Source organism: Seriola aureovittata, chromosome 21, assembly GCF_021018895.1.
Source record: "Seriola aureovittata isolate HTS-2021-v1 ecotype China chromosome 21, ASM2101889v1, whole genome shotgun sequence".
NCBI classification, from domain to species: Eukaryota; Metazoa; Chordata; class Actinopteri; order Carangiformes; family Carangidae; genus Seriola; species Seriola aureovittata.
The window spans coordinates 20,367,719-20,391,527 of NC_079384.1; the positions used below are offsets into that span (position 1 = coordinate 20,367,719).

At 41.0% G+C, this 23,809-nt stretch overlaps 1 protein-coding gene across 2 annotated transcripts; it reads left to right on the forward strand.

The window, feature by feature from the left end:
• Positions 1 to 100: 100 nt before the first annotated feature.
• rab3gap1 (RAB3 GTPase activating protein subunit 1) lies at positions 101 to 23,569 on the forward strand. 2 transcript variants are annotated; one of them, XM_056366021.1, is made up of 25 exons: positions 101 to 218; positions 362 to 417; positions 1,251 to 1,329; positions 1,425 to 1,557; positions 1,722 to 1,800; positions 2,140 to 2,259; positions 3,549 to 3,714; positions 4,821 to 4,920; positions 6,317 to 6,398; positions 6,725 to 6,793; positions 7,249 to 7,322; positions 7,774 to 7,866; positions 8,091 to 8,263; positions 8,989 to 9,096; positions 9,385 to 9,557; positions 9,732 to 9,786; positions 10,440 to 10,784; positions 11,888 to 12,025; positions 12,315 to 12,542; positions 12,756 to 12,852; positions 13,663 to 13,766; positions 15,391 to 15,503; positions 15,659 to 15,761; positions 17,471 to 17,494; positions 21,931 to 23,569. In XM_056366021.1, exons 1-25 carry the CDS (start codon positions 201 to 203, stop codon positions 22,162 to 22,164), a joined length of 2,964 nt encoding a protein of 987 aa, XP_056221996.1. In that variant the 5' UTR covers positions 101 to 200; the 3' UTR covers positions 22,165 to 23,569. The 2 variants fall into 2 exon arrangements, with proteins under 2 accessions (XP_056221996.1, XP_056221997.1); XM_056366022.1 differs by lacking the exon at positions 17,471 to 17,494.
• The last annotated feature ends 240 nt before the right edge of the window (positions 23,570 to 23,809 follow it).

Genomic DNA, 23,809 nt, shown 5'->3' on the forward strand with positions numbered 1-23,809 from the left:
AGCCTATCTTATTCCAACTATTCCAAACGTAGCTGTGAGGCAAACTGTATTAATGTTTATAGTTTATTGGTAGAGTAACGATTGGTTTTGAACAGTAGGCGGCAGCGGTACGCCGTGTAGAGTCTAGACTACCGGAAACAGGAAGAAAGAGAGAACAGGCTGTATGACGTGGAAGAAGAAGAAGAAAAACAACAACAACAATGGCTGCCGACAGTGATGTGAGTTTCTCTGATGGATGTATTAAGGTTTTTCTTTAGCCTAATAGTTCAGTACAGGAGGGCCGCGTATTTGTCAAAGCTTAAATCTCATTAGAGCAGAACTGAATGTATGTATGACTTGAACCTGTTTGCGTCTCTTGCAGCCCGAGTCAGAGGTGTTTGAGATCACCGACTTCACCACCGCGTCAGAGTGGGAACGGTAGGCGAGCTCATAGCCCCTCGTCAGGCTTCACCTCATTACACACTGATTATAATTATTATTAAGAGTAATTACTGCAGAGTCCTGCTGCCACCACGACACACACACACACACACACACACACACAAGAAACTTCCTTATGTTGTGAAAATGATCCAGTCACTATCTAATCAGATCATTTAATTAAAAGCAGGACAATGTAAAATATTCCATTAGAAATTAAAGTTCCTCATTCACCAGCCTGCTTAAAACAACATTAAGTATTATCAATAGCATGTACTTAAAGTATTGAATGTAGAAATTCTGGTTGTGCAGTACATATCACATGATTGAATTGTTAATGCTAATAGCTAATGTTGCTGTTTCAGGTGTAGTTATGTAGTTTATTCCAGTGGCTCTATCCTGAGATCTGACCGCAAAATTAAGATAACTCTTGATGGATTGTGAGAAAATCAGTGGGTGTAAGAAATTTGTATTAATCTTTTTGCCCACATGAGTGCTAGTACTTCTTATTGTGTACCACCACCTGGTGAAACTGGTAGGCATTGGCTTTAAGTACCAAGAGTCCAAAACCCATAGGTATCAGTTTACAGTACTATAAAAGATGAATGTCATATGAAAGTGAATGTAGAAAATCTTCAAATGTGAGAAGCTGGAACCAGAAAATGTTTAGTATATTTGCTTGATAAATTACTTAAATGGTTAATTATTATTATCATTTAAATTTCTGGTTAATTTTTATGACAATCTGTTAATTGGCTAATTTTGTGAACAGCACTGCGTATGTCCAACCAATCCCTGGTGCTGACAGCATTTTATCTAACATTTCATAGGTTTGTGTCCAGAGTGGAGGAAGTGCTAAATGACTGGAAACTGATCGGGAACTCTGCAGGAAAGTTGTCTGTAGAGAAGGTATTCTGCTCTTATTCGTAGCTTTAAATATTCAGCTGAATGACTCCAGTGAACAGTGTTCTCCAACTGCACTTTGTTATGTTATTTGAACACAGGGTGAATACACCAGTGGCACGTGGGGGGAGAAGTCTCAGGATATAAATTTTGCTGACTTTAAGTTCTTCATAACTCACTACTTCCTGAAACAAGAATCTGAGAAGGATGATGGGAAGGACAAGCATGAGGAAGGTATGTGGGTTACCTGATGTAGTTTTATGTTTTAGCATGTTAACTTAATTTTTGAATGTAGTATAAACTTAATGTTAACAGGTGAAAGAACACCCACAGAGCTGAATTCATCCCTCCAACAGTTAGTGTTTGATACATGTTTTGTTTCCTTCTCCTCTGTCCAGATGCCTTCCCCCTGGCGATGCAGGACCTTCTGTGTATGAACAATGATTTCCCTCCTCGAGCCCACTGCCTGGTCAGATGGTGAGTTCTGTCAGTGGTTACATTTTCATGCAAAGAGAGACCAGGTTGACATTTAACATAGTCACCTGGCTGCTGTAAAGTCATTCACAAGAAGCTCAGATTACTCAGATTTTACTCCAACCTCATTTTACACTGGTGTCCAAATGAATGAACTAAGTACATTAAAACTGCAACTGACTATCTTCATAGTGATTAGTTGATTAAATATATCATTAAATACTATGTTATGCTAATGTCAGCATCACATTGTTTGCCAAACTAGACCAGGGGCAGACAGAAAGCAAAGCAGAGAAATATATGATGCTGATGCTGTATGTGCTGCTGTAACTGTATCTACAGGTATGGTATGCGAGAGTTTGTGGTCATCTCCCCTGGAGCCAACTGTGAGGCCATTGTCAGTGAGTCCAAATGCAATCTGCTCCTCAGCTCCATCTCCATTTCTCTGGCCAACAGCGGCTGGTGAGTCACCTTCATCATTTAAGGCAGTGGGTGGCTTTGCTATTTTGACGCATGTATCTGCAGCAGCACAAAATGCAAAAGGGCTGGGTGAGGGTGTGATGATGATGGATAAATTTGCCAGGGGGCATGCAACAGTTGTATTATTGTCTGGATGGTGTGGTGTCCAAAGCACCACAAATCTGCAGCCAGGGGCGGACGGTGTGGGTTTTACTTTAGCTGTCCAGGATTCTATGATTATATCAATATTATTTCAAGTTGTAACTCTTGTCACAGGGATTTAATGATGTGGGTACCAATTGTATTTCTGTGTTTTAAACCATGTTTCTGTGAGGAGATAATGCTGCACAGTCTGGTTTGAGAGTCTGACTGCCTCATATTTAAGGATTAGAGATGTTTATTTATAATTTACTGTTGTGCATTTGAGAACAAATATCTGTCACAAATATATAACCCTAACCCTATCATTATATGTTTAAATGTCAAGTACAACCAGATGTGAAGTTAGCACTGGGTTGTGCCTCCTAGCACCTACGTAGGTTTGTTTACAGGGTGTGGATCAGTGTCTGTGTGTGTTCATGCTTAAGAAGTATTAGCAAACAAGAAAAAAGAGTTTGTGCCGGTAAGTTTCTGCATTGCAAGAATAAAATGACGACATGATGCAGTTTTCACAAACTACCATTCAACAATCAAGACTCAAATTGTGGCTAAACACCATATCAAAGCAAGAACTTAGAGATGTCACATTCTATTTTATGGATATTTATTTCCCGTGGCTCATTTTCCATCTCAGGTGTGGCTTTTTCTCTCAGCTATAATCATAATGTTAGATCATAGTACTGTAGGTCCAGGAAACTGTATAACCAGGTGCTTGTGTTTATTGCTGATGGGTCATTCCCTTTTCATACCATAGAATACTGGTCAGAAGTTTTAGAACACCTTCACCTCTCAGCTGTTATGTAAAATTACAAAATGGAATACCTCAGTGTTTCTGAAATTAAAGTTAAGAACAAATATACAAGTGAACATTTTAAAAAATGGGAATTGAATCTAAATTTTTGAGTCATTCATCAGCTGAACTCACTCATGATGTTCTTTCTACAATGGAAATGAAACATGGTCATGAGGTTCCCACAAATGTGTTGCACTTGCAGGTTGCTTTGCTTTCACCATCTGTCCAGTTCCATGGGGTTAAAGGTCAGCTGGAGAGGAACAGTGTCCGAGAGACGGGGACAACATGCTGAAGCTTTTATATTAATGCTTTTTCCTCTTCTTTATGTGTCTGCATTCAGCCAGGTGCCCATGTTTGTTCAGACCCAGCAGAAGTGGAGACGGATGTATGCTGGAGAGTGCCAGGGACCGGGTGTGCGCACTGACTTTGAGATGGTGCATCTCCGCAAGGTGCCGAGTCAGTACAACCACCTGTCAGGCCTGCTGGACATCTTCAAGGCAAAGATAGTAAGTGCTTTGGAGCAAGGCACATTAGAAGAATATATTTCATTTGTCTCAGACAGTAATGGGCACAATTTAATATCTTGATACAATCCAGCCCAAATATTGCGATATATGATATTAATCATATAAAACTTTGAACTGCAGTCCAAAGGTTTATTTGTCATATTCAAAGGCACACTGTACAGTACGCAAAAATATCGCAGGAAATATCGCAATATTCAATATAATCGGCCAAGCTCTAGACAATTTCAATTAACTTTTATTTGTATAGAGCCAAATCATAACACACATTATCTCAAGGCACTCTACAGGGTTAGGCAGTAACTATGTTCACAACAATTTACCACATTTTAAGATTCATTGCAAACTAAGATAATCCGTTAGACGACATACAGACAGTTTTCCTTTGAGCTTATTCGTAACAGTTCGCTGTTAGTGTAACCAGCAGGCTGTGGTTGTGTAAAACATGGTGGGAGACTGCGGACAAACAGTTGAAAATGCTGCTTTTCTACATGTTTGTTGAACAGATTCAACTTTTATTGCACTTACAGAAACAAAGTACAGTAATACATGTCATCAACACGAGTAATGTTCAGGTTATCTTTACCTCACCAGGTTCTTTGTCCACCGCAGCCTCTCTGCTCTGCTGTTTAGTAGAACATCAATATGAGGCAGCCAATGTTGATATTGTGGCAGGACGCCACAAATAAGTCAGTATATGGGAAACGCTGCTCTGAAAATATTGATGTCATCGATTATATAGCCCTAGAACAATGTTGTAGCTAATGCCTCATTAGAGCTTAGTAACTTCCAGGTTAATTCGATCCATGTGGGCAATAAGTGCAAGGTAGAAGGTCCTTCGCACACAGTCTGTGGATGTCTTCAAGGTATTTATAGTTTATTATAGATGTGTTTTCTAGAAGAGAAAACAGAAGGAGTTGTGATGAGTTTAGTTTAGTTCCTGGAACAGTTTATTCAAAAACTTCTTAAAGCTAAATGGAGTGATGTGTCATCTTCAATAAAACCATCCTTTGATGAGCACCAATAGCACAGACAGTGTAATACATTGAGCCTGTAAACCTGTGTTCTCTTGTCTGATTTCTGCTCAGGGTTGCACTCTGTCCCCTCTGCCGCCGATCAACATCGCGATCCGTTTCACTTACATCCTCCAGGACTGGCAGCAGTATTCATGGCCGCAGCAGCCTCCAGGTATACACACACATGATGTGGTTCATATTAACAAATAATCTAATTGATTATTGATCTCATTGATACTGTTGGTTTCACAACAAGGTTGTCATGGCATCAAATACAAGTACAATAAAACAATATTGAGGCTGAAAATATAATAGTTACAGTAATATTGTGAAATCATCATGATATTGAAATGATCATCATTAAAACATTGATGTATTAACTCCTTAATATTTCTTCACAATGTAGAATATTCAGATATTGGTTTCCACATACAGATGTTGCTGTGCGGAAGGAACTTTGGAGAGTGTATACCTACCTGTCACAGACTTTTTATTAAAGAAGGCTGTATTTTAATCTGATTTTTTTGGCCGACTGACTGAGGAGATGTAGCACAGGTTTGTTCAACAGCCACAAAGCTGCTACTTCTGAAGAAGTTGTTGCATGTGTGTCCAAAAATGACTCCCGTGTTCGCTCTCCGTTTTACTCCATAGGGAGCAGTATGTTGACATTTCAGATCCTTATGAGCAGGACTGTGCTGGTATATTGGTTTTATATACCATGGTTAAAAGTGGAAGTCTTGCACACTGTATCTGCTATAATATAATAATAATATAATAATTCTGCCATATTTATTTTTTGTTTCAGTCTACATGACTTCATCAGGTACATGAACAAACGTCACAACAGCTCTTTAAACTGTAAAGTAGATGCTGCATAATTTGTCCAATCAGAGGACCACAAAAATTAGGGAAAAAAATCTATAAAACATCTAATTGCAACATTACAACAACATTACAACAACCTCAGACTGTCCAAAAACCAGTTTGAAAAACACGCGTCAAGGAGGACAAATGTTAATATATAATAATAAATAACTCCATGCTATGAAAAATAGAGCATTAAAGTTAGATGTGGGCATATTAATCAGGGGTTAAAGTTCCTGTCATCTGGATGCCAGGAAGGACATGTACTGTATACAGTCAGTGTGTATCTGAAGGGTGGTGTTACCGGACTTAGGAATCATGCTACCAGGTGATTCAGGTTAGCTATGGATGGGCTTTCGCTGAAGGAAACCTCCCATGTATCGGAGAATGTTAAAACTGTCAAAAACAAACGGATGATTATGGTATGATTATCCTACCATATACTGTATGTATCATTGAATCCAATAGAATACCTTTAGAGTATTTTAGAGCAGAAGGTAAAACAACAAAACCCCAAGCAAAGAGCAGCTGCAAAGAATCATGTGTGAAGAAGCAGAACATCTCTCCCCAGATCTGGTATCATCCACACCCAGGATCTGAATCTGTCACGCAAATACTCAGCAGGTTTACTGTGCACTTCAACTGTTTTTTTCTCTTGTTGTATGTCTTTTTTAATGTTCATTTATTTATTTGCTTTTGGGCAGACTTTGACACACTCCTTGGAGGTGAGGTGGGAGGGGTGGAGTTTGGGAAGCTTCCTTTTGGAGCCTGCGAGGAGCCAATCAGGTAAATTTGTTAACGTTGTTAATAACTTGCAGAACATGACAAACAAAACTGAAATAACCACTTTGAACACATCTCAGTTCTCCACAGTGTGAACAGCACATGTCAGAACGTTATCACATATAAGAATAAACATTTGATGTGTGATTTCCTCCTGGTGACAGTGACATCATAGCTGGGTTTAGGCTTGTGGGAGGGGCTATTGCTTTGTTTCTTATTGCTTCTGTTTCCCTCCCCTCCCCTACAAATACACAAGGAATCATTTAATCTCTGTGCAAAAGAAAATTATTTATCAATAATTGATTATGTATTTTGTGTTTCTGTTGTAGTGAACTACACCTGGCGACTACGTGGCCTCACCTGACAGAGGGCATCGTTGTGGATAATGATGTCTACAGGTGAGAGGGTCCTGGATTCTTCTTCTTCTTCTTTATGAAGTGACATGGTTGAATTTCTCTGTCTACATTTGAAAGGACACATGGGTTGTTGAGCTGCACTGTGGATTTCTGAATGAGAAATCCACGGTAGAGAAACTGCAGTGCTGCATGCTACATCTACATGCAGATGTCACCATCAGTCAGTGTAGGAGATAAATGTTGTGGTTTTCTTCATCACTACTGCAGACACAGGCTGCCTGTCCTTGGCTTGTAATATACTGTTACCAGCACAAGTTCAACCAAGAGTCCACCTCATCCTTATTTTGTAAAAAACAATAAACAAAACAATGAAAATCATGTCTACATGATTTTAGCTGAAAAAAAGAATCACCTTTGTTAGGCAGTTTATTAATATCAAAAGAAATGTGACGTCATTTAATCAAATCTGCTGTGTTTGTGTTTGTGTGACCCGGCAGTGACCTCGACCCCCTCCAAGCTCCTCACTGGTCGGTCCGAGTCAGGACAGCTGAAAACCCTCAGTGTTTACTGGGTAAGATAAATCCCTCAGTTTCCAGGAGGCATTTCCAAACACAATTTCTGCACCTATGGATAAAAAGGCAATGACACAATATTGTTTCACCTGTTTCCAACACCTCTTATCTTGTTTCAAGGTTCCTAAAGCAAATGTTGCATTGTGACATATCCCTGTAATTTCTCAAACAAACACATTTTGTCTTGTCTGTGCACTTACGCGACGATACTCTTGACTATTTTCTATTGTGTGTTCTAGTTGTTTTTATGTGTAAGGTGTGTTTGAGTGCCCTGAAAGGCACCTATAAATGAAAGACATTATTATTATTATTATTATTATTATTATTATTATTACCTGTGGTAGCAATACCTTTAGCAGGACAAAATATTAACTCAAGTCATTTTCTTTTACTTGTAATCAGTGTGAAAGATCTCAGAAGGATTTGACCCGTTCTTCTCTTCCCATGCAGGCGACTTGCTGACAGAGTTCTTTAAGCTCTGCTGTAGGAAGGAGTCCAGTGAAGAGATTCTGGGAAGAAGACTGGCTGAAGACGAGGGCAAAGGTCAGAGTACCGGCTGTACTGTTTTACACTGGAGTGGGTGGGGTAGTTTCTCACTGTATTCTAAAACATGGAGCCTACTACCTCCTTTACTGGTGTTTATGAAACTTTAGCATATAGCCTCCTATTACTCATCTCCAAAGCGATACAATATACAAATACATAGTTTATGCTGTATAAAATATTAGATGATAACTGCTTATTGTGTTTGTTTTGTTTTCCCACAGAAAATAGTGACATCACCTCTGCTTTATCGAAGCTGACAGAACCAGCAGCACCTGTACCGATCTCCAAACTGTCTGTCAGCAACATGATGCACAGCGCCAGGAAGCACATCCGACGCCACAGACGCATTGACGAGTCACCGCTCAACACGGATATACTCAATTCTGTCCTTCTGGTAAGGCTTTGTCCTGCTGACCGTTTCGTTTCCACAGAAAACAAACGTGACAACGGAAAATGCACCAACCAACCGGCTGTGCCAACCTCCGTCTGGTGTCAGATTCCTCCACTGTGACCTGTCTCCCTGACTGAATCAGACCCCACCCCCCAATCAGTAAAAAGCCCAAGCCAGGAACCAATTGTTCCCCCTGTAATAGAATCAACCCCTGTGACCAAACCAGATCCCACTCTGTGAACGAATCAGACCCCAGCCTCGATACAAACCCAGAGCTTTGGTCGAGAATGAGGGGTCACGACTTCCTCTCGGATAACAGTGTCGCAGCTTAACAACAGAGCCTTCACTTTTATAGTGAATGACACTGATCACCCCCCAACCTGTTCTTCACATGACCTCTATCTGGCTCTGGTTTCAGGACTCCAAAGAGTTGGAGCAACCACTTTAGTTTTGTCTGCCAGAGCAGCCCTGACCCCCCCCCCCCCCCCCCCCCCCATTAATATATATATTCATACATAGCCATGTGTTTTTGTTATGTGTTGCATGTATCTGTATATTTTTCCCCTAAGGTTTTGAACAATAAAGATATCCCCCTTAATGCTAAGTGTCTGGGTTCAGCCGATATTCAATATGAATGATGGATACTGATGGATTGGTTTTTATATATGTGTGTAGTTGAATTTCACTTAAATGATTTAGTGTTAATTTGTTTTTTATTCTTGTCTCAGTATCTCTTCCCGGATGCTGCTGTGGAGAAGTCATCAGACAGCAGCAAGAATAAAACGACACAGTCAAACTCCTCTGGGAAAGCAGAGCAGGATAAAAACTCTGACTACGTATGTTTGACCTTCTACCTCTTACACACTGTGACAGTTTGCCTGGGACGCCTATCAGGTGACATTTAAGGTTTCAGTTGAGTCAAGTTTTTGTAGAGTCCAGGATGCGAAAACAGACACGCTGTTGGAAATAGCTGTAGCTCGGTCTTCAGCACAAATTCCCCACTTACATGTTCAATCAACATCGTGACCATTCTGCATTTCCTGCCCTGAATTTAACTTCTCCATACACTGACATACTGTCCATGTTTATTCATCCTTCTCCACTCTCTCCATCCGTGTGTCCAGAACCTTTTCCTCCAGCTGAAGTCGGCGCCCAGCGACAGTCTGACCTACCGACTGGCACTGTGTGTGTGTCTGGTCAACTACAATCATGGAGGGCTGCGGGCTGTTGCCCACATCTGGCAGGAGTTTGTCCTGGAGTTACGCTACAGATGGGAAAACAACTACCTAATTCATGGGTGGGTACAACACACACTCTGGAGGCACAGCAGCATTCATTTGGTTTAACAGGTTGAGGTCTGAGAGAACAAAGTCATAGCTGCCCTGTACCTCGTCTCCTGTAGTTCATGTAGTTACTCATTCATGTTCACTCACATCCATCTTATCTTTACCTTGTGCTTCCTCATGTGCAGACTGGCTGGTGGACCTCCTGATCTTCGCTGTTGTCTTCTGCATCAGAAGCTGCAGGTAGACGTTTATGTAAAAATACACACAATGTGTTTGAGCCATGAAGGTAAATCAATGATTTTAAAAATTCACAAGACCAGGAAACCAGTGGCTGTTCTTGAGACGTTAACCAGGCAGAGACCAGGTGATTGACAGTATTAACATGTCTTCAGGTCTGAGTGTGCACCTCAGACAACAGACCATTAAAACTACTTGCAAAGATCTGGGCAGACAGAAATACAAGTAAACACAACCTGCTGACATCACAGAGGCTGTGTTTGCCTTCACAGTTTCTATGTGTTATTATATTGTTTAGTCTCTCTCTCTTTCTGTCTCCCTCTCTAAATATTCTGTCTGTCCGTACATTTTCTAATAGAACACAGCATCAATATATCTCCTCATAATTAAGATCACTGCAATAAGCTTCTCATGTAAGCATCATTTCCTGTTCTGACAGAAAAATATATGTGTTGTAAAGTTATAAAGTTGTTGCAAAACTGACAAAATACTGAGTATAAGCCTGTTTTACATTGCAGGAGGTTCTTCTCATGTCAGATCAGCTGTTTTCAACTTGCATCCAGGCCACCCGACTGATTGATCATTAAACCTTTCAACTCATCACTGTTGTTCATCAGTGGCTGCGTTCCCTCTTGTCCTGCTGTGTTCCTGCACAGATGCTGAACTGCTGCATCGAGAGGAAGAGGGCCAGAGATGAAGCTCGCAAGGCGCAAGATGGAAGCAAAGAGAGAGAGCGCAAGGTGTCGGGCGGAGGCTCCCAGAACAGCTCCCCCGCACCAGAGGGAGGCGCGAGGGAGGTGTCTCAGGGGAAATCCTGGGACTCGTGGAGCGACAGCGAGGACGAGTTCTTTGAGTGCCTGAGCGACCAGGGGGAGGCAGACGCTCCACACGCTGAGGGAGAGAAGGAGGGCAGTAAGAGTAAAGCAGAGGGCAGACTGCACCCGTACAACAGCATGACTCTGCTCAACTCCACTGAGCCTCTCTACGTCCCTGTCACACAGGTGAGGATCTCTGTCTCTGTCTCACACATCTATCGAGTCTTTTAGTTTAAATACATACTGTTTAGATGTATGTATGCATGTTATTTACAAAAATGGGTGTAATATCTTCAGTAGCACCAATTAGTACAGTATATACTGTATATTAGCATTATCTTCTTATCATTTATTCCAATAATAACATTTACTGAGAAAAATTACGCTTATATAGAACTGTTATTAAAGGTCCCATATAGTGTAACAGTAGATGTCTATGTGTTGTTTATTATAAAGCAGGTTCTATATTAATACTGTGAAAGTATCAAAGCCTCAGTCCAAGAAAATATGAGACCTTGAAATGGTTCAGGTTATGAGAAGGAGATGGTGATAAAAGAAGGAAGATGACCCGTTTGTTATAGGACTTATATTTGTTTAATGGTTCACTTTGACTGGAGGGAAATTAACACGAGTTATTTTAATATCTAAAGTCTAAATGTTTAAAGAGACTTACACTCATTTTTGACTGCATTATTTGGCAGTTGGAAATATTTAGTTTAAGGCCATGAACAGATGTGTAATTAGAATAAATACACTCCTGATACATTTGAGTTTCTTTTTTTTTCTCTTTTTATTTCCCTGCTTCTGAATTAATTAATGTTGAAGCTCAAAATTTTAGCTACAATTTTAAAAAATGTGAAGAATGGATTGTTATTTATTTATACTGTGTAAAATATCAGAGATACTCCAATGGCCAGTTTGTCAGAGCTGCTGTTACCTGTGTATAAGCTTGCGATGCTCTTAAAGTATAGGTTAACTTACATAGGGTATGTAAGTAAATACTTACACATCCTTACACTGAAAGAGTTTTTGGCCACTGTATTTGTCACATACTGGCCACAGAAAGATCCTTTCTTCAAAGTTTTCTGTTTCCCTTCACTATGAGTGAGTGTCATTGAATTCTTTTCTATAATCAAAGTTAATTGAATCAGAAATTAATACTACAGCCGCTCTTCTAGTTTAAAATGCTGTGTGACTGAACTACAAACTCACAAAGACTCCTAGTGAAATCTAACATGACCATTGTGAATGGAATCACACTGATGTTTCTGCGTGTGTTTGATTTTCAGGAACCTGCTCCCATGACTGAGGATCTGTTGGAGGAGCAGTCAGAGGTTCTGGCCAAACTGGGCACATCAGCTGAAGGAACCCACCTCCGCGCCCGGATGCAGAGCGCCTGTCTGCTCTCTGACATGGAGTCCTTTAAGGTTAGACACACAGACGAAGAAGAAGGAATGTCACAATTATGAGATTATGACTTTTTTTTTTTCTTTCTTTTAAATGTAAACCTCTTCCATAACAGAATGATATCAGAAACTGAGACCAGCCTCAATATTCTTCACAGATTATATTTTTTCCAGTTGATGCTAGATATTTATCACCTTGTTCATTACATGACTCTCGATTAGGTTGTTTTTGAACTGAGGGGGATCGACATGGATGTATTTCAGATTAGTTAAATTTGAACATAGACTGAAATAAACTGTCTCTCCACAGGCGGCCAACCCCGGCTGTGTTCTGGAAGACTTTGTACGCTGGTATTCACCGAGGGATTACGTAGAGGAGGAGGTGGTCGATGAGAAGGGCAACACGGTGGTGAAAGGCGAGCTCAGTGCCAGGATGAAGATCCCGGGCAACATGTGGGTGGAGGCTTGGGAGACAGCCAGAGTTACACCTGCACGCCGTCAGAGAAGACTTTTTGACGACACTAAGGAGGCAGAGAAGGTAAGAAAGTTCTGTAGAGCTGGATAATTGAGAAGTCAGAAGACAATGAAAGCTTTTCCTTGGGTGGATAAATCCGCTAAATTAACCTAAATAAAAAAAAGAGTGGCCTTTTTCAAGTATCTATCAGTGCAGACATAACATGTGGGAGAGCAGCAGGAAGTAAACAGAAGGCAGATGAATGAAATTAAACCTCGGTTTTCACCCTCTCTTTAGGTTCTGCACTATTTAGCAGTGCAGAAACCTGCAGACCTGACCCGCCATCTCCTGCCATGCATTCTCCACGCTGCTATTCTGAAACTGAAGGAGGAAGGTGAGTCCCTGTTGCCATATTAAACATTAAAGGTCCCATATTTTCCTTCTCCTTCTCCTGTGTTTTGTTTGAAGTGTTGATCCATAAGAGGATAAATTTGTGGTTTTAAGAACCAAAAACCTTCCCTCTGTAGCTCTAGTAACAACAAGTCAGTGAGTCAATCAGCAGAGAGGAGGCTCTGAGCCTCTCTTCTGATCAGCTGACTGTTTTCTGAGTGATCTAATAAAAATGTAGCAGTTTCAGGTAAACACTCTGAGACACCAAATCCTGCAAGTTTGGATGTTGGGTCCAGATGGATGGGGCTTGGGGAACGGCTGAGAGCCGTGACTGCTTTGTTGTGACATCACAAAGTTCCAGAAGTCCTGACGGCTGGTTTTAAGGCTCAGTTTCTGAATACAGGCTGTGTGCATTTCTCTGTGGACTGAGGCTTTGATACTTTCACAGTATTAATATAGAACCTAGACCTGCTTTATAATCAAACTACACATGGATTTCTATCTTTAGACTATATGGTCCTTTAAAACATGTGGGCTGTAAATACTAGCAAACCACCACAATATTTTCAAGACTGACATATAATAATGAATAAGAAAAAAATGTCTGCAGATAAATTACTTTTACTAGGGAAGGAATAATGTATGTGAGAATTCTATAGTAATTAGCATCTTTTACTCTGTATAGTGTATGTAATATAGTATATTCAGTTGAAAAAACAAACACCTTCTATAATATACATTCTAACTCATTCTATATAATATAAGTTGTTTACCATTTTACCATTACTCCTCTCTCCTGTTTCCTCTCTAACAGAGTTGGTAGAAGACATTCCATCCGTCAAAAAGACCATTCAGCAGGCTACATCTCAGGCCAGCAAGCTGCTGCACCCCCACAACCATGACTACAAGAAGTTAGAGGTCAGTGACTGACCAGGAGCTCCACAAACTGCTCCTGCTTATAGGATGAGACATCTGTGTTCAGTCATTCTGTTGTGTTCTTAGTGTCAGAACAAATGCTCTGGTCCTTAAAGCAGAGAGCACTGGAAACAAAAGAAGCACTTGTGACGATGGCTCCACGTTTACTGTAGTTACAGGTCATTAAGTTTCTGCAGCGGAGACAAAGCTTAAAAGGAAAGCAGATGTGCATCATGAGATCAAACCTGTAGAGTAATAAACATATAAAGTCATACAGTGATAACAGCACTATTGAATCAGTCATCAGCATGGAGCAAGAAGATTCCCAGGAGAGGCTGGAGGAAATGTAATGTGTGTGGAAGTGATTTAAATAGAAAACCAAAAAAACATCTGCAGGTGTGAAGGTGACAGGAGCAGAACATAACAATCCCCAAAAAGCAGAGATGTGAGGTGATCAGTGGGTACAGAACTCATGGTGACAGTGGACGTCAATTATGGATCTTTTCTTAGTACACCTCTGCGCCGCTGACAGTCAGGGCTGGAGACATTTTGTTTTTCAGGTTGTTCGTTCGTCTCTCAGTATCTCAGTAACACCTTGAGGGAACTTCTAAAAATTTGGCCCAAAAAAAACACAAACATCCACTTGGACTTAAGGATGAACTGGTTAGATTGTGGTGGTCAAAGGTCAAAGTCACTGTGACCTTATAAAAAATGTTTTCAACCATAACTCAAGAATTCTGTTTTCTCTAAAAATTTCTCTAAAATTTTTGCCTGTTACATTTTGATTCCCTAAAATTGTTGATATAAGAAGTGGATTAGGCTTCAACCATTCAGAGTCATTGTTTACTTTAAAATTCAACAGTAAAACTTTATTTATAGAGCACCTTTGGAAACCTTGGTTACAAGGTGCTGTACAGTGAAAACATTTAAGAAATACATAAAACATGAGATAAAATAAAAACAATCAAAGTTACACAGGGCAATCACACATTACATAAAGCGCATCTGAAACAAGTGTGTTTTTAGCAGCTTCTCAAAACTGTCAGCTGAGTCAGCTCCTTTGGTTTTTAGCCCTGATCTCGGGACAGCAAGGAGGCGCTGGTCAGTGGACACAGTAAAATCAATTTGCCGCACTATGGGTAACCAGTGTAGATATGCCAACACTGGTGTGATGTCTGAGCTACGCTGTGTATTAGTTAGCCGTCTGGCAGCCGCATTTTGAACCGACTGGAGCCGAGACACACATGAACGATTAAGGCTGGTGAACAGTGAATTGCAGTAGTCGTGACGGGAGGAAACGAAAACATGGATGATTTTTTTCTAGATCTTGAAATGATAGTAAAGATTTGAGTTTAGCAATGATTCTCAACTGGAGGAAACAGGATTGGACCAGTTTATTTGTGTAGGATTCAAAATTCATCTATTGGTGAAAGAAAACACCTATGTGTTTTTGTGGTTCGTTTGACATTTACTGCTAGGACCGATGCACAGTACAGAGTGAACAGAAAATGCAGTGATCCTGACAGGTAGGGATTCTTGTGATTTGGTGGAGTCAAAGCAAAGTTCATATGAGGTTCCACCAGCTCTGCTCTGACAGCTCGTGTGTGTGACCTGTCTCTGTCTGCAGGATTTCATTAACCAGTTGATGGCCATGGAAACAGTCATCACCCGAGCTCGATCGCTCAAAGCCAAGTTTGCCGTCAGCGAGGGCGAGAAGGGAGAGGACACAGAGCTGGAGAAGTAAGTTACTGAACTAATCACACGCTTCAGTATGTGCACGTCAGTTGACCTGTCAGCTTGGAGTGACGACGACACTGAAAGCTGGACGACTCCGACTCTTAATGACTGCTCTTGTGCCGACTGGAGTGTCTGATATCTGACGTGGGGTTTCTCAGGTTCGTGAGCTCCCTGTTGGAGGAACCGGAGGTCGTAGTGATCGGAGGTGGTCAGGGTCCAGCAGGCAGCATCATCCACAGGCTGTTTGTCAACTCTCAGAGGGTAAGAAGCCTCAGTCTCTCTCCTGCTCCCTGTCGCAGTCTACAGTTAGTGTAGTGTATGTCGTTTACACTATGTTCTTCAAATAGGCAGCTTTCACTTGGACACTAGTGGTACAGGTTTTTTCAGCTGATCATTATCTTTGCTTCATGTATCTGTCAGTGTTTTGGTGACATCATCCCCCTGACCCCTTTACGTGTTGCAGCTTATTCTGTATTTTCACTCCACTGTAAACTAAATCACTTTGGAAAACCGTGTGTCACATGTCAAAGGAATGTGTGAGGTGACCGATTCTGACTTTATAACGACATATTTATGTGCGGGAAATGGTTTACGCATCATTTGTTCAGCCAAATTAAAGTACAAATTAATTTCCCATTTATATGAGTGTGATGTATCTGTAGTGATACACTGAATCAGGATCGATTCTGATGCTGGACTCATCCCTGTCAATGTGACTATAAAACCTTTTAAAACAACTTAATTAACATTTGAACCAGCCTTCACTATGTTTTCATATTAAACATGTAGAATAGTGCTGCATCTTACACACACACACACACACACACACACACATACGCAGCAGTGATGGTATAAACCCTCTGAACGTGGAAGCGTCTCTTCCTCTCTACATTTTCACACTCAGCGACACATCCTGTTCATTTATGTGTGAGAAATCATTTGTGTAATGTCAGTGTTGGGAATTAGACTGTAACAATGTAGAAGTCTCTGTCGCACTATAATCTGAACTAAAGCCGTTCAATACGAGAAGCTAATTTTGATTTGGTGGTGGTTTGTCCCACGACTCTCAGACGTCCACAAAGAAATGAGAATGTTTCATTTATTCACAATATCACAACACATATTCTCGCAAATTCAGTAACAAGACTCCTCCTCTAAGACGCTTGATAAAGACACTGTCAGGACTCAGAGTGTAGCAGCTCAGTCTCTCCTGTAGATACAGGCCTTCATGTCTGTGGTGGAGGGAACACCAGGATCTCTCAGGGGAGATGGAGATTTCCACACTGACACAGTCACTGCTCTATTGTTGCTGCTTGTTGCCAACTGAGTTTATTGTAAAAAACTTTACTCATGCTAAACATGAAAAAACCTAATGTTTATCAAACTGTGTGAGTGCAAGTTAAAGCTAAATGTATGAATACATAGTAGTAACGATAAGTTCTAACGCACCGTGCGTTACTTTACAGACGTCCTGAGTAAAGTTCGTATCTTCAGCAGCTGCTGGTGTTTGTCAGACGCTCTCTTTACCGCGTTTTTGCTTTTCCCTTGTGATTCTGTAAAATCCTGCATCTGCATCTTTGGTTGAGCCACTTTATTTATTAGCTTACCTTTCAAAAACGAAATGAATCAGGACCTCATGTTCTTCCTCAACAGTTTCCAAGGAAAAGAATAAACTTTAATGCTCAGAATCTGCACAGTATCACAGTTCAAGCAAAAACCTCTTTTATTTTCATGAAGGTAGCAAACAGAGGAGACGAGTCTTCTGTCAGCGCAGGTGTGATCTTGTCGTACAGCTGACAGCTTATTGAGCTCTGCAGCCTTACAGGACATGTGTATGTGGGTGCTTCAGGCGGTTCTTCAGACCATCCTGAGACACAAGTTTGTGCTTTTTGTTTTTTTGTTGTGCATTTCCTCCGTTCGACCTTGTGTTTTTTTTTTCTGTTGTTTCTCCTCCTGCTGCTTGCGTCAAGCTGGCTGACTTCACCAGTGACGAGGTAAACACGAGCAATGAGACTTCCCCTCCCAACTCCCAGCATCCCCCTGTCCTTCAGCTGCTCCTCAGTGACATGCCCACACACACACACACACACACACACACACACACACACACACACACACACACACACACACAAATACACAAATAAGCAGATAGTCTGTGTGCACTACATGGAAACAAATCCATGTATGTGTATTTCAGCTGTAGTGTGTGTTAGGTGTTTATTTAAACAGACAGTTCAACATATCTTAAACCTTCAGTGATCATTACTTTAACAGTAACAATGGAGCAAACTCCACTTTCATCAACTTCATTGATGAGCAGGCAGCTGTTTAAATAGCTAGTGAGTGAATGAAACAGCTGTACACTAAATCCCACCATACGCAAAAGTCTGAAAAAGAACCTGTGATATCTGAATTAGTGGTTCTCAAACCTTTTCACATCAGTGACCCTAAACTCACAAATTAGACCACAGACCCCCATCTGATCAGATTTCTATTAAGGAAGTGTTTAAACTACAATATTCATACATTCTGTTATTGTGTTACCTATGGATGGAATTATAGTGAAAATAAATGATTCCCCTTTTTACTGGGGACCTACAGGAACTGCCTCAAGGACCCCTGGGGGTCCCTGAACCTCACTTTGAGAACCACTGATTTAAAGAACCAACTATTTTTCTCTGGAGTTGGTGGAGACCAAACCAGAGCAGAGTGGGCACAAACACAGCTCCTATTGATGTTGCTGATGTTGCTCTGTGGCTGCTGCATGTGTAAATACATGTGAGCACAGTTGCTATAGCAACTTAATGTTGTGCTGACAGTTTACTAAAGTAATGCAGCATTAGTGAGACACCATACTGTACTGTTAGACTGTACTTTAATATTTAATATTTAAACATATGTGTATATATACATATATATGTATAAACAGTATATATTACACACACACACACACACACACACACACAGTCACACTCTCCTCCAAAGCGATGGATGCTAACACTGTGTCTGTGTTATATCCTGACAGCAGGGCATTTTTGGTGACATGGAGGTTTGCACAGTAACAATGATTATACATGTGGTAACATTAGTCGTGTTGCTCTGTTGTGCACATAGAGAACACTGGTGTTTGTCCCCTCCACAGTAAATAGATATGTTCACCCATGAAGCACACACACCACTGTATTAGTGTTGAATGTTCAGCTTCCCCCTTCTCCCTCCTCCACTCTGAGTATTTGACCTGCTCACTGACTGGTGACCTTGCTGTAATGCGTTTTTTTCTTTGTGTGTGTTTGTGTGTGTAAACATCACATCCAGGTTGCAGAAAATCTACAGTTTATTACAGTGTTTTTTTTATTTTCATATCTCTGACCTCGGCCTTGATGATCAGCTGATGGACAGAGCTGTGACAGTAAAACTCAAGTTGTAATAAACCAGTTTCCTCAGAGCACATGCTACTGAAATGAGTCTGTAACTGGGTTAAAGCTGGGGTGGGCAGGAACCTCAAAAAAAAAAGAAGAAAGAATACAGTTCAAGCTTCAAACACAGCCGTGAGCCTTTAGCTACAGTTAGCAGAAGGCTAAACTGAAGTTCGCAACTATAACAAGTATCTGCATTTGCAAAACAGCCAATAGGAAAGCTCTCTCTCTCTCTTTCTAAAAAGACCTGTGATTGGCCACAGTCTCCTGTCACAGGTTAGAGTCAAGAGGAGGTGCAACCATCTGGTTTCCTCTCAGCCCAGTTGAATTATGGGGGTTTTGAAGCCAGAAAACGTCCTGCCTGCCTCAGCTTTAATGTCGGATGTGAACGGCTGATCCAGGTTTCTGACCACCGTCTGTGAAGTCTCATCTTTGTCTGATATCATGCACAGAGACGAAGCAGCGGCTTGATGAGCAACATAAGCTGCATGTTTATGTGAGAGGACGACGGTAGCAGTCTTCGCAGGTCCTCGAGTAAATGAACAAAATGGAAAAACTACATGAATCTGACATGAAAAATTACTGTAGAACAAAAGAAGACCAACACATGTGACCCAACGGCTGTCACCAGGCCTGACTACACTGATTCAGGTTTTCATCTAGCCCTGAAAACCAGTAACCACGGAGACCCATGAAGATCTCTAGATGACAGCAGTAACATGGAAGACACTGGTCTTCCTGGTGAAGACGGTTAAACGTTTCACAGATGACAGATGAGGACGACGCTCAGCAGACGGTGATCAGAAACAGAAGGATCCTGTTAACATGAAGCAGTTGCGTGTGAATGCTGAATTTCAAATTGGATGAGAAACAGGATGTGACGTGGCAGTGAGTCCAGCGTGCATGAACACGGCAGATTTTCTGCTCCCTGGAAGGATCGGTTTAGATGTGAATCCTCTAGCTCGGTGGTTTAGTGTCATTCAGCAGCAGTGGTGCACCAGTTACACTGATACAGAGTTTTGTTTGATGAGTAAACGTCTAGTGAAACCTTATTATCTTCACAGAGCAAAAGAAGCCAAAGTTCACAAGTGGTAAATGTGTAAAACCAAGAACATATATACAGTCTTCACTTTGGTAGTCGCTAATAGAACATGTATAAACTTAAAATAAATGATCGGATAATATCTCTTCTATCTGTATCTTTAACATGATGCAGGGTTTACAACAATCATCTTGATCATCTGTCGAGTCACCGCAGCGAACAAGAAGTAATAAATGGTCCCGAAGTCTTTTGAAATGCAGGAAACGAAGATCTACTGATGTGGAAACGATTCTCTAAAAGCAAAGACGGATCCTGTTCCTCAGCTCTTCTCAGAGGACTTATACTTCTGAATTCTAGAGAGATGAGGCAGGAGTGGAAGTTCAGAATACTGTGTGTGTATGCGTGCGTGTGTGCGTGTGTGTGCGTGTGTGTGTGTGTGTGTGTGTGTGTGTGTGTATTAATATAAAGTGCTGCTTTATGTTTTTGAGTGTTGATGACTGTTTTCTGGGAGTTTGATGAGTCACTCGACCTTGTCTCACTGTCTCTGCTTAAGTTATTTAAAAACAATATCATACTTCATCTGATGTCGTCACATGACGTCATGTGATCTGTGCATGATAAATACTGATCTTGGGTTCTCTCTATACTTGCTCTTCCCCATTACAGATAGCAGATTGTTTCATATAGGAATGTATTGGTTCAGTAAATGAGGTTCTTTAGGATTCTTCCTTATGTCACACAACATGCACTATATTTTGAACAATCGGATTATTAGAGTTAAATATAACTATCAGTTCTGTTCCTCTCGCTGTGGAGCTTTGTCTGCTGTAAAAATAAAACATGTTGGGCTTTAGTTGCCCTTTGCACCAGTATCATATTTGGTTATTTCAGTCTCTTTCACAATGCAGGTAAATGTTAGCTGACTCAGTTCACCATAAAAAGCCACTTGATTTCTTCTTCAGTACTGTAAAAATGTTCAGGTGGAGGCGGTGGAATATTCATCTTCATGTTAGCTCATTCCATGATTCCCTCTATAAGTTTTCATAATGATCAGTGTTTGCTTGTTTCTCTGTGTTCACTTGAGTGAGTGACAGTCGAACACAACTCGTATATTCATCTACCACTTGAATATTAATAGTCATCAGAGATGTGTGAGAGAGTGGCGGGTCAGCGAGAGGCCGGGGTTCTGTTTGTAACGTGACCGCGCTCCTATTGTAAAAGCTTCAGGCGCTAAAGTAAATAACAGCGGGGGGGGTGAAGGGAACCAGGTAACCATGACAACATCTTCTTTTGATCGTAGTGGTTTTTGATATATTTCAGTTAGTATTTCTGCTGTAGGATTTGAAAACATTAACTGATGATCTGCTGCTGACAGACCTTGCTGCATTTATTTTATTCAAACATGCAGAATGATGATGTCATAAGTGGAGCAGGTTTTTTTATTTTTTATTATTCTTGCTCATTACAAGTTTTTCACATGTAGGACTAAAAATGAAAGATGTATCATGTTTTAGTCGTTTTCCATTTAAAGGAAAATAAATCCTCGGTTCACAGTTTTAGAACCGGGAAATGAGTTTACAGTTTAGCACAGTGACCTTTGACCTTTAACCACCAAAATCTAATCAGTTCATCCTTGAGTCCAAGTGAATGGATGGATGATCAACCTGAACACATAACGCCACCACCAAAGAGCACCAAATGTGTATTAATGCGCTGCAGAAAATAGTCCCAAGTCTTATTGGCCTCAGGGCTGAGAGCCACAGACCAGTGACGGGAGTCAGAAACAACATATTGTTGACTTTGGTCTTTTCATCAATGTAATGAATTGGAAACATAAAGATCAAAATCAAACTTCCCCTTTGAATTTCTTCTTTATTACTCATGTGTTTTGGTTTTAACTGGTGCATCAGGCTGCAGTTTCTCCAGCATCTTCTCTGTCTGCTCAGTAACGGCGCTCTGCCTCCACCCTCAGGCCGCCCTCCTGTCTCCGCTGGATGAAGACGTGGGTCCCGACAGGAAGCCGAGCGGAGGGAGCAACAAAGTGACTGACTTCCCGTCTCCGGCGGGACGGGAGATCCTGCTGCGGACGTGCGTCCCTCGGCCAGCGCCGTACTCCAAAGCTCTACCTCAGCGGCTCTTCTGCGTGCTGATGAGGGAGGAGTTCAGGCTGGCGGGGGCCTTCTCCTCAGACACCTCCTTCTTCTGAGGTTCAACACCTTCGCACAGAGTTTCATCTGACACCGTGCGCGGAGTGTAATTTACACTGTGGAACCAGAAGCAGAGGATCAGTGAAGGAGGTGATTCACTTCATTAACAAAATGCTTGTTTTTATTCAGGTTTGACAAATCTGAGCTGACTCCATATCTCTACTCAACACATTAATGAGAATTACTATCTGAAGAAATAGGAAGAGGTCCCTTTATTTCATGTTTGTGCTCCTACACAGCTGGAAACATCAGGAGGGTTTAACAGTGTTGCATGTGTAGATAAGTGAGCAGCTGAAAACCGAGTGTTCAGGTCAGGAGGTTGGATGAACATCCACTCTCCACCATGCTGGATGTTTTTCAGTCAGATCGCACAGCTAGTGTCATACATCTGCATTTATATTAAAGTTCTCCACAGCATTAAATCAGCATAAAAATGTAACCATTTATACGCTGCAGTTCTGATTTTATTCTCTTTCAGTTATCCAATAACAGAAACGAATGAAATAAAATGACTGGTGACTAAATCACATCTAGTTCTGGCTTTAGAATTCACCACTGCTGAGCTATAAAATATAAATAATTCTAAAATACCTCCAGTGTCATAACGTCAGCCACACGATTCTCTTCTTCTGGTTTCCTTGATGTAAGTTTATCTGCTTCTTACTTTCAACACACCAAGTGACGACAACATGAAACACTTCTGTTCCTGTGTTCAGGTGCATGAGGGTTGACTGCTCCCTAGGCCTGGGCTGATATTCCATAATATCGGATATTGTTGTATTTCTCGCCATATGCGATAGTTTTCTTTTTTGTTTTTTTTCTGCAGATTTGCTCAGTATGCTCTGTTGCCACGACGACACTCATTTCACTGCTTTAGCGTATGACAAAAAAAACTTTGGGCTGCTGTTTAGTGGCATCATTACTTATACCTGAAACATAGAATACAACCACACAATCATATGGTTATACAAATACTCCCATTATATTGTATATCGCAATATTTGGGTTGCACAGTATGGAGATATTGCACTTTGGATATGGCCCAAGCCTAGTGATCCCACTTGTTGATTATAATGTGCTAATGGCATGTTGCCACTAGCTTCCAGGCCTGAGCAGTTGCTGGTTCCTGAAGCACGAGAGCATTTTGCACATGAAGGCTTGTTGATTCGTGTTTACCCTGCTTCATATTTACTGATCGCAGCAGAAGCCAGTGCAGTCGCTCGTAGGCCTAAATTCCAATGTAAAAGTGTTGTCATGTAATGATGATAAATGGTTTGTGTTAGACTGATGTAACAAGTGATGGGAGACATCTGTTTATTTAGGAGATATGTGCAAAGTACATGTTTAATGTTTAATGTTGGTCCTAATGTCTGCTAATCTACAATAAACGCAGCTCTCCTCTCATTTGTTTATCTCGCGCACATTTGTAAAAGAAAAAAAAAACCCTATTATTGGTTAAAAAAGAAAAAAATCTCAAAATGTCTCAAAACAAACAAACTAGAATTACCATCTTGTGGTTGCTTTCCTCCACCATCACTGCTGTAACTCAGGAAGGGGACTTCCTGAGTTACAGCAGTGAATAATGGCCAGAAGTGTTTTTGCAGAACATTATGACGTCACAGTGAGGTCGACCTTTGACCTTTT